The 9,861-nt window shown below is 36.1% G+C and overlaps 2 protein-coding genes across 2 annotated transcripts; both read left to right on the forward strand.

Moving 5' to 3' along the window:
• The first annotated feature begins 282 nt into the window (after nucleotides 1–282).
• Nucleotides 283–5,332, forward strand: LOC130981781 (signal peptide peptidase-like 2). The gene is made up of 14 exons (XM_057905483.1): nucleotides 283–559; nucleotides 802–960; nucleotides 1,062–1,173; nucleotides 1,300–1,419; nucleotides 1,627–1,778; nucleotides 1,900–2,082; nucleotides 2,323–2,357; nucleotides 2,871–3,027; nucleotides 3,394–3,447; nucleotides 3,747–3,839; nucleotides 3,931–4,073; nucleotides 4,243–4,313; nucleotides 4,503–4,586; nucleotides 4,666–5,332. The coding sequence occupies exons 1-14, from the start codon at nucleotides 413–415 to the stop codon at nucleotides 4,785–4,787; spliced, it is 1,632 nt and encodes a 543-aa protein (XP_057761466.1). The 5' UTR covers nucleotides 283–412; the 3' UTR covers nucleotides 4,788–5,332.
• A 609-nt stretch (nucleotides 5,333–5,941) lies between these two features.
• LOC130981782 (probable aquaporin PIP1-2) lies at nucleotides 5,942–7,381 on the forward strand. The gene is made up of 2 exons (XM_057905484.1): nucleotides 5,942–7,026; nucleotides 7,109–7,381. The coding sequence occupies exons 1-2, from the start codon at nucleotides 6,259–6,261 to the stop codon at nucleotides 7,202–7,204; spliced, it is 864 nt and encodes a 287-aa protein (XP_057761467.1). The 5' UTR covers nucleotides 5,942–6,258; the 3' UTR covers nucleotides 7,205–7,381.
• The last annotated feature ends 2,480 nt before the right edge of the window (nucleotides 7,382–9,861 follow it).

A 9,861-nucleotide genomic window follows, 5' to 3' on the forward strand; every position in this document is an offset into this window, starting at 1 on the left:
GAAGGCCCATTGCCACTGCCCTCTTGCCTTGGAAATAGATTTTCTTAAATTTTTTTTAACAATAAAAAAAATAAAGTATAATTTTTTATTATTAATTTTATAAATAAAACTAAAAAAAATATAAAAATAATTAAAAAAAATCACGTTTTACGTTTTCAATTATTTTTTTAACAATTTAGAAAATCTACTTTTTTTTTTTACGTTCGATATCGCCTATCACCATTTCCCTCTTCGCAATTATTATTATTATTACTATTATTATTTTAACAATTATTATTTTAATATTTTATAGTTCATTATTCAAAGAAACGGCAAAAACCTTCTCACTTTCTCTCTCTCTCTCTCTCTCTCTCTCTGCTTAGCTGCTGAGTTGGTAATGGAATTGTGATCATCGTAGAGCGTGCGTTTATCCATGGCTATGGAGAAGTTTTTACCGGTTGCTGCTTTTTTAGCTGTAATACTGCTTCTCCGTCACGCTCCTTCTGTCATTGCTGGGGACATAGTTCACGATGACGATTCTACCCCCAAGAAGCCCGGTTGCGAGAACCAGTTCGTTCTGGTATTCACTCTCCAAACTTCAATTATTTTTTTTTCTTTTTGCTCATAGTTAAGTAGATTAGCATGAAACATCAAACTACTTAACTTTTTCTTTCTAATTTTGGGTTTTGAGCATCAAATTACGGTGTTGACTTGTTCAACTAAGCATTTGATGATCAAAGTTTGGTTCCTAATTAGTTAATCTCTCTCAATTTCAAGTGGTGATTATTTATGGTAATACTTGTTATGTGTTGGCTTTGTTAGGTGAAAGTGCAGACATGGGTCAATGACAAAGAGGATGATGAATTTGTTGGTGTGGGGGCTAGATTTGGCACAACCATTGTGTCCAAGGAGAAGAATGCTAAGCACACTCGCCTTATTCTTTCAGATCCCCGAGATTGTTGCAATCCTCCAAAGAATAAGGTTCTTTCATATATGACATGTTTGTATTCTCCTTTGGAGTTTGGTCACATGTGTAGCAAAGTAGAATGTTACTAAATGCTTGTAGTACAACTCTGCATTAGATTGCGGGAGATGTCATCATGGTGGATCGAGGGAACTGCACCTTCACAAAGAAAGCAAAAACTGCACAAACTGCTAATGCTTCAGCTATCCTTATCATAAATAACCAAAAGGGTACACAATTTATAAGTTTTGGGCTGTTTCTTGTCTTTGGTGGAGCAGGAAGTTGGAGGATGCGGTTTGATGGAATGTTGAGTGGGTCATATCTAATGAATGTCTCTTTGTTTCTGTTGTTTGCAGAACTTTACAAGATGGTATGCGAACCAGATGAAACTGATTTGAACATACACATACCCGCTGTCATGCTCCCACGAGATGCAGGTGCAAGGCTCGAAGAAATGTTGACGAGTGCTTCATCTGGTGAGCTTCCACTTGATTTTTATGATTGTCTGATATGTCTTATCTATGCTGCGTGGGTTTATAATACACTTTCACTTAATGATTTAATTGTATTTAACTCATGTTTCCTTATTGGGGAACTGGTACATGGATTCCCAATAATACCTTACCAGTTAAGTCTTAAGGAGAGGAGAGGGTAGCTTTCTAAATTTCGTTTCCCTTTTGCAGTGTCTGTCCAGCTATATTCACCACGTCGACCAGCTGTTGATGTAGCAGAAGTATTTCTTTGGCTACTAGCAGTTCTTACCATATTGTGTGCATCATATTGGTCAGCATGGAGGGTCCGAGAAGCAGCTGATGAACACAACAAGCTATTAAAGGTCAGTGTTTTGGAGTCTGCTTAGCTTGGCATTTCCTCGAGTATGGTTCTCATATGTTCTCATATGTTCTCATAATTTGAATATGCATCCTAATACTTCCTTTCTTTTCTCACTTCTATAGGATGCTTCAGATGAAGTCCCAGACACTATAAACACAGGTGTTAGCAGAGTTGTAAACATGAATATGAAGGCTGCAGTCCTTTTTGTTGTGCTAGCTTCATGTTTCCTGTTTATGATTTACAAATTGATGTCGCCATGGTTCATTGATATTTTGGTTGTTCTCTTCTGTATTGGTGGGGTTGAGGTATGAACGTCCATTTAACTTGTCTATGTTCTAGATGTATGCATCTTTCTGAGGGGGGAATCTATTTTCTGCATTATATCTTTGCTAAAAGAAAGGAAGCTTCTAGCGCGCAGTTTAATACAGCTCCTCTAGTTGCCATTACTGAATTCCTATTCTCTGCATATATTCTATCTTTCCTGCTTTTGCCATGGTATCATGTATCTTGTCATCCCTAACCTTGGGTGTTTTTGTATCTTGCAGGGCTTGCAAACTTGCTTGGTTGCTCTTTTGTCAAGGTTTGATATCTCAAACCTAATCTTATGAATGATTCTGGAAGTTATGAATTTATTATCATAGGATACATCAAGTAACACTGCCATCCATAATATATTTTTGTAAATAAGTACCTGTTTGATTACTTGAGAAGCTCAGATTGGAGCTGATGGAGTGTTGATGTGCATTTTATGATGAAATACTGAACTGCATTGGCATTCATAGTGTTTAAGGCTTCATTGATATTATAGGATTCGAAAGCCATATGATCAGGATTGTGTATTACTTAGTTTTACTTTTGAAAGTGATATTTAAGTGTGCTTAGTCTTGTTTCCTCACATTTGCAACGGTAGTTTGCAATTCTGAATAGTTCCAGCTGGCTTGTTCTGGAATGTTTGAGTTCTCACACTTGCACCCTTTTTTTGTCCTTATTAATGGACAATTGGACCTTGTCAATACTCAATTCATTCCATCTGATCACATGATGTTAGGCTTTCTCTACATGTTAATGAAACCTGTCTTCTTTTGCAATATAGGTGGTTCAAGCATGCTGCCAAGACATACATTAAAATACCTTTCTTTGGAGCTATCTCATACCTGACTTTGGCTGTTTCTCCATTTTGTATAACCTTTGCGGTTCTCTGGGCAGTTTATCGCACTCACTCGTTTGGGTGGATTGGTCAAGATATACTTGTAAGGATAATTTTCTCCATTCTTAAATGTTTATGCTCTCCTTTTTAGATATATCATGTTGACTCTCAAGTGATAAAGAAAGTTCATCTTTACTTTCTTAATGACAATTTCAAGGAGACACATTTCTTGTAGTTTAGTTGTGCTTTGTATGTGTATGATATCCCTGTTATGAGCTAGGACTTGGGATGTAATGTTCTTCTGGAATATTTCATAATACTTTTTGCTGAACTACACTGAACACCATAATCTTTGCAAGTACTAGACATATAATATGATTTCATTTTGTTTATTTCTTGATTCAGGGAAGCTATCTAGACTAGCAGTGTCCATCTAATCTTCATTTCTCTTTCATTGGTTATTTTACAGGGAATTGCACTGATAATAACAGTTCTGCAGATTGTACATGTACCTAATCTCAAGGTAATAACTCTTGGGATTACTTATGAAGTATTTTGATGTTTTATGTTTGGACAACTCTCAGATAAATCTCTTATATGAAGGAAGTGAACTTGCAACATGTTACTTTGTTCTGTATGTTCTCTGCCATCTGTGGACTAGTGTAGTGTTGCCTCTATTTTCCCCACCTGTTTGTTTGTCAGCAAATACTTGCATGTCTATTTGTTCATATTTATAGTTTGTGCTGATAAATTTGGTTATATGGAAAATTCCTGTCCAAAAAATAAGTTACTCATCTTGGTTTGATTTGTTTTGTGAATTAGGTGGGTACGGTTCTTCTGAGTTGTGCCTTCATTTATGACCTCTTTTGGGTGTTTGTCTCGGCGAAGTTTTTCCAGCAAAGCGTGATGATTGTGGTTAGTCTTTCACTTCACTCTGATACATGACAATCACTAATTCCCCAATGTGATTCCCTAGTTTTGTCATTGTTAACATTACTCACTATAGGTAGCCCGAGCTGATGGAAGTGGTGAAGATGGTATCCCGATGTTACTGAAATTTCCCCGCATCTTTGATCCATGGGGTGGTTACAGCATTATAGGTTTTGGAGACATACTTTTACCAGGAATGCTGGTAGCATTCTCACTCAGGTTGTTCTCTCTTTCCCGTTTTCCACTCAGTCCTTTGCATGCCCCAAGTATCTCTCTTGAAGGAATATTTACCTAGCTCCCACAGACTTTCTTAATTCTACACTATATTTTCCTGGCAAATCTACTGTTGAAAAAATGTTTTGATCAATGGTATGGTCTATCCTTGCAGATATGATTGGCTGGCGAACAAGAACATAAGAAATGGGTACTTCTTGTGGGCAATATTTGCATATGGCTTTGGTGAGATCAACTAGCAATCTCCTCATCTGTAATTGATTTAGATAACTTCATTCAAACAATAAATCATATTATTTCCTGACTGAAAGAATAAAGATTTTCTTTATTATTAACTTTTTAAGTTATATAATGATTTATGTAGCTACATACATATATGACTGGTCTTTTATTTTTTTTTTCCAATTTTGGCAGGTCTTCTAGTTACATATGTGGCACTAAATTTGATGGATGGACATGGCCAGCCAGCACTACTATACATTGTTCCATTTACCCTTGGTACTTTAGACCTAATTTGTAATAAATTTTTTATCTGGAAACAAATGGTAGATTCTCATGGTTTCGTGCATCAATGCAGGGACTTTGCTGACATTAGGGCGAAAGCGAGGAGATCTGCAGGTTTTATGGACAAGAGGAGAACCAGAAAGACCCTGTCCACATATCAGACTCCAGCATAGTGGAGAAGTAAGCCCTGAATGACAACCTGTTTCAACATACTCAGCTGCATGTTTGATCTTCGAGGATTGGGAGCAAAACCAATCTTCGAAAGGCTTTTAGCATCAGAGGTTTATGAAACCAATCCCCTTCAAACATAGCTGTTGCTCACATATATAGAAATAGTCTACATTTGGTGTAGATAACTGTAGCTGATACAAATCTCTAATTACCTACTGTGTTATGAGCAGCCTGGTTCTGTTGGCTGCAAAATAACCATTAGTTGATCTTAGAATCAGCATAGTTGTATCATGGCTGGTGGATTATAAGATGAATGGCTTTGTACCTTAAACTGTAATTCATTCATCTATAAGATTAACATTTTAGGGGGGAAATTTAATGTTTGACCAAGTAACAAGGAAAGTTAGCTGGTTTGTCAATTGAAGAGTTAGAAGCAAGGTGAAGTGTGGTCTTCTCATTCTAATTCATCTCCTTTCTAATTTCATGGGGAAGGATGAGCTTTTGAATAATTAAGACAATTTTAGTTGGAAATAATAGATATTCTCCTTAGAGTATTAATTGTATCATAATTAAGGTTGGCAGTTGGGGACATCATGATTCAATAAAGGCTTAGAATAACAACTGCATGTGAATGAGTTCATGAAACACAACACCACCTAGGTATCCAAAGAATCTGAGATGTCTGACATAACATAAGTGCCTGCAGTTTCGCACTCTTCTCTGTCCGTGTTCCGTGTTCTTGTTCGGTATTAGGTGGAGGATCATCGCCACATTAAATGTTCCTAGAGTACGTCTTCCATGATTCATCATCATCATGCAACCTAAAAAAATGGATAAGGATTGCTAAGAGCATTCAAAATCTATGAAGTGAATAAACTTTTCTTTATAGCAGGAAATATACCCTGTAATTACTCCTTCCAAAATGTATGACGTCATTAATAAGACTTTGGCAAGTGTTCCCAACTTCGCATGTGCATAGTATCGCATGTCACTTTCCAAGTCCAACGTTCACCAAACGGCCATTCATTCTTGGCCATTCGATGTTGTTTCTACTTTTCAGCCGAGTGGCTTCGATTGTCCTACCGTTAGAATAAAAGAAACCTATATCTCACCTACCAAACATATGGTACAATTTACACTTTACAGGGCATAGGGCCGTTGTTGAGTGGTAATTGGGTGGGCGTAACTACACTAACCTTTATCTTGGAACCAATCACATTCACATTCACCAATCATTGATTAACATAACACCCTGTTTAGCCTCTTAAGATTAGAACGCACTTTCCAGAATACTCTCTTAAAACTGCCCGCTTTTTTAAAGCAATAAGAAAATAAAAAGTTGTGATATTCTTAGCTTCTTTGCTCAAAAGAAAGAAAAAGTGACTGCAATTATTGTCATATGCCAGCAAAGAAAGATATCACTACTTTACCTTTCTCCAATCTCCTCTATATAGCAGTGTAATCTCCCAAGCTTAGTTTTGCAAACAAGAGAAAAATGGAGAGGGAAGAAGATGTGAAAGTTGGAGCAAACAAATTCTCAGAGAGACATGCACTGGGAACAGGAGCACAGAGTGAGAAGCCGGAATACAAGGAGGCACCACCAGCACCATTGTTTGAGCCTGGTGAGCTCAAGTCATGGTCCTTCTACAGAGCCGGAATAGCTGAGTTTGTGGCCACATTCTTGTTCCTCTACATCACCATCTTAACCGTCATGGGAGTGAACAGATCTCCCTCCAAGTGCTCCTCCGTTGGCATTCAGGGCATTGCTTGGTCTTTCGGCGGCATGATCTTCGCCCTTGTTTACTGCACTGCTGGAATCTCCGGCGGACACATAAACCCGGCGGTGACCTTCGGGTTGTTTCTGGCAAGGAAGCTTTCACTGACAAGGGCAGTGTTCTACATGGTGATGCAGTGTCTTGGAGCCATTTGCGGCGCTGGTGTGGTGAAGGGGTTCGAAGGGAATGCGAGGTTTGAGATGTATAAAGGTGGAGCTAATATGGTTAACCATGGATACAGCAAAGGTGATGGGCTTGGTGCTGAGATTGTTGGTACCTTTGTTCTTGTTTACACTGTGTTCTCTGCTACTGATGCTAAAAGAAACGCAAGAGACTCACATGTTCCCATTTTGGCACCTCTTCCGATCGGCTTTGCTGTCTTCTTGGTCCACTTGGCAACCATTCCTATCACTGGAACTGGGATTAACCCAGCTAGGAGCCTTGGTGCTGCCATCATCTTCAACAGAGACCATGCATGGAATGATCAAGTATGTCTTCTTCCTTTCTGCCTTTTTTTTCTCACTCGTTTCTTTCTGAATTTCATTCATATGTCCTTTTTTTTTATTGCAGTGGATTTTCTGGGTTGGGCCTTTCGTTGGAGCTGCTCTTGCTGCCGTGTACCACCAGATAGTCATCCGAGCTATTCCTTTCAAGTCAAGGCCTTAATTCATCGTCATCGTTTCATATGTCTGCTCCTCTCTTTGAATGTTTGATATCGTGTGTGTGTAAATTGATGGAGAATTCTTTCGTGCTACCATGCTTTGTGTTTATTAGACTCTGATCTTTATTTATCTGTTCTATGTTGGTTTTTCTATGTTTATCGAAATCGTGAATATTTGAAGATCTGGGATTGCAACTGGGTCTGGATGAGCTGCTGTCTTCCTTCCCACTACCAATCTTCGATACTCCCTTCCCCTAAAACGCAACTCTCATTCTTTCACAAATCACAACAATACCCACACGACGTGGTTTAAGAAATCCAATTAACTAGATTGCTCTCTAATAACTTTATTACCCACAAAATCATTCCCAATAATTTGTAACAAAAAAATATTAATAAAAAACAGCAAATTCCTATTTTATTTTAGTATCCATTAATTATAATTAATAAATATTAAATAAGATAAATTTTAAATTTTTTTGTTTGTTTTTCTACTATTATCGTTAGATTAAATAACCATTTTGACATTTGAAAGATTTTAATTTTAACAAAATAAACTTCAACCTTTATTATTTGACAAAATAGTCTAATCATTCAAAATGATGAATTAACAATTAATTCATCTTATCAAAAAAAAAAATGATATTTGAGATTCATTTTATCAAAAATTTTAAAATTTATTTTATCAAAATCAAATTTTTTACCAAAATAGTTATTTACTCTATATTTTATTGTCAATATTTTTAAGTTAGAGTTTTTTAAAATAAAAAATATTAAAAATGATCAAACTTTATTATTTTTTATCATTACTTAATCATCAACTCAATTAACATATTTTATACTATACTTATAAACATTGATGGCCAAAAACAATAAATTTTAATTGTCGTCATCTTTTAAAAAACCAATATTCACAAAATAACTCCCACACTTCTTTCAATTTGGATCAATTAAACTACTGAAAGTACCAATGAAAGATGTATTGGCTGACAAGAGTATCTATGAATTTAGAAAACAACCCAAATGCCCATAGAAGATCGATTCTATATACGAAACTAACCAAATATGATCCAGCCTTAACGCAGCGTCTTACGTGGACAGTTTTCTTCCACAGTATCACGTGTTGTTAATCTGACGTGTATTGAGTTTGAATTGGGAATAATATAAATCCTAGTTCTTCATTCTTCGTTGGACATACCCTAACATTAAAAAAGTGAAATCCTTCCTAAATACTTCATTCATCTCCAACACTCTCATCCATCGTTCCCTTCTCCCCCTCTCCCCACTAAACAAGAAGATAGCTAAAACAATTTTAGCTACGTAAAGAAGAAAAATGACCAGGAGAAAAAGTTGTAGTTTTTCTGGAACATCAAATTCGAAGACGAAAAAAGGTGAAAATCCTGGATAGAAGATGTTACTGTGGTGGGAATGCTGTGTTGTTGGATTGTTCGACAGTTGTGAACTCAGGAAGATGGTTCATTCACTGCCCGTTCTGGAAGGTATGGTCCTTGAGTTAAGAGATTCATAGTTAGAATTTAGAATTCTTCTTCAACTCTAATTCTTTTTTTTTTTCTATAGAATGAAGACTGCAATTACTTTGTATGGGTTGATGAAATTGATAGTGGGTGGCAAAGTTTGACAAGGGCTTTAATCACACGACTTAATGAGCATGAATGTGGTACTTTCCATCAGGATTTGAAGAATATTGTAAGAAACAACATTGAGAAGAATCTAAACACGGTTATGAGGATTGAAGGTGAAACTAAAGTTTTGAGGGCTTGGCTTGTGGCTCTATCATTTAGGTTGTTGTTGCAATTTACATTTTTCTTGTTTATAATGGTGATAATATATATAGGTGAGTGACAGTTTGAGTGTAGGATCTAGACATAGGTTGGGTGCAAATTGAAGCACTATGTGCTAGTGAACATCAATGTAAATAATGTTTGAATGAAAATAAATTGTTAGCATCTTGTTTTATCTTTATTGAACTTGATTATGAGCAATTGGTATATTTAGTTATCAAATTAAGCATCTTGAGTTCAGTAATTACTAATACAATCAGCATCAGGAGATAATAATAGAATGCATAAGTCAACAATAAATAACGCATAATAGGTTTCACTTTGCCCAATAATAAAAACAAGAAAAAGTTCTATTTTACCAACGAAATATGCAGTTTACCAACTGCCATCTACGATACAGATATGGAAAAGTATAGGGTACCAACATATTATCCGTCAACTTTTGACAACTCTTATTTATATTTGTGTTTCATGGAAATGTGTTCGTAGATGTGTCTAATAATTAATATATTTTAAATACATATATAAAGAGACACATCCAGAAAATATATCTATAAAGACACTTCTATTGAACACAGTTATAAAAAAGACATTTTTATTAGACACATCCACGAACACACTTCCATAAAACACAATTATAAATAAGAGTTGGCAGAAGTTGGCAGATATGCTGTTGGTAACGTAGCGGAACCGTACAGATATATATGTTAATGTATAAAGTCTGTTTTCTCTTTCGTAGTGCCAATCGGAATTAGACGCGCTTTTATCCTTTGATTGAAACCAACGTGTGTGCTCTCTCTCTCTCTCAACTTCCCAATTTGATTGTCTTCTACTCAAATTCAAAAAATTCTAAGTGTTAA

The sequence above is a fragment of the Arachis stenosperma genome, chromosome 5 (genome assembly GCF_014773155.1).
Source record: "Arachis stenosperma cultivar V10309 chromosome 5, arast.V10309.gnm1.PFL2, whole genome shotgun sequence".
Lineage (NCBI taxonomy): Eukaryota > Viridiplantae > Streptophyta > Magnoliopsida > Fabales > Fabaceae > Arachis > Arachis stenosperma.

Bases quoted from the DNA above. Each gene is read 5' to 3' on its own strand.
- LOC130981781 (XM_057905483.1), top strand. From the start codon at position 413: ATGGCTATGGAGAAGTTTTTACCGGTTGCTGCTTTTTTAGCTGTAATA. The intron at 1,420-1,626 runs GTGAGCTTCCAC...TCCCTTTTGCAG, and splicing joins GTTGACGAGTGCTTCATCTG to TGTCTGTCCAGCTATATTCA. The intron at 3,840-3,930 runs GTTAGTCTTTCA...TACTCACTATAG, and splicing joins AGCAAAGCGTGATGATTGTG to GTAGCCCGAGCTGATGGAAG.
- LOC130981782 (XM_057905484.1), top strand. From the start codon at position 6,259: ATGGAGAGGGAAGAAGATGTGAAAGTTGGAGCAAACAAATTCTCAGAG. The intron at 7,027-7,108 runs GTATGTCTTCTT...TTTTTATTGCAG, and splicing joins ACCATGCATGGAATGATCAA to TGGATTTTCTGGGTTGGGCC.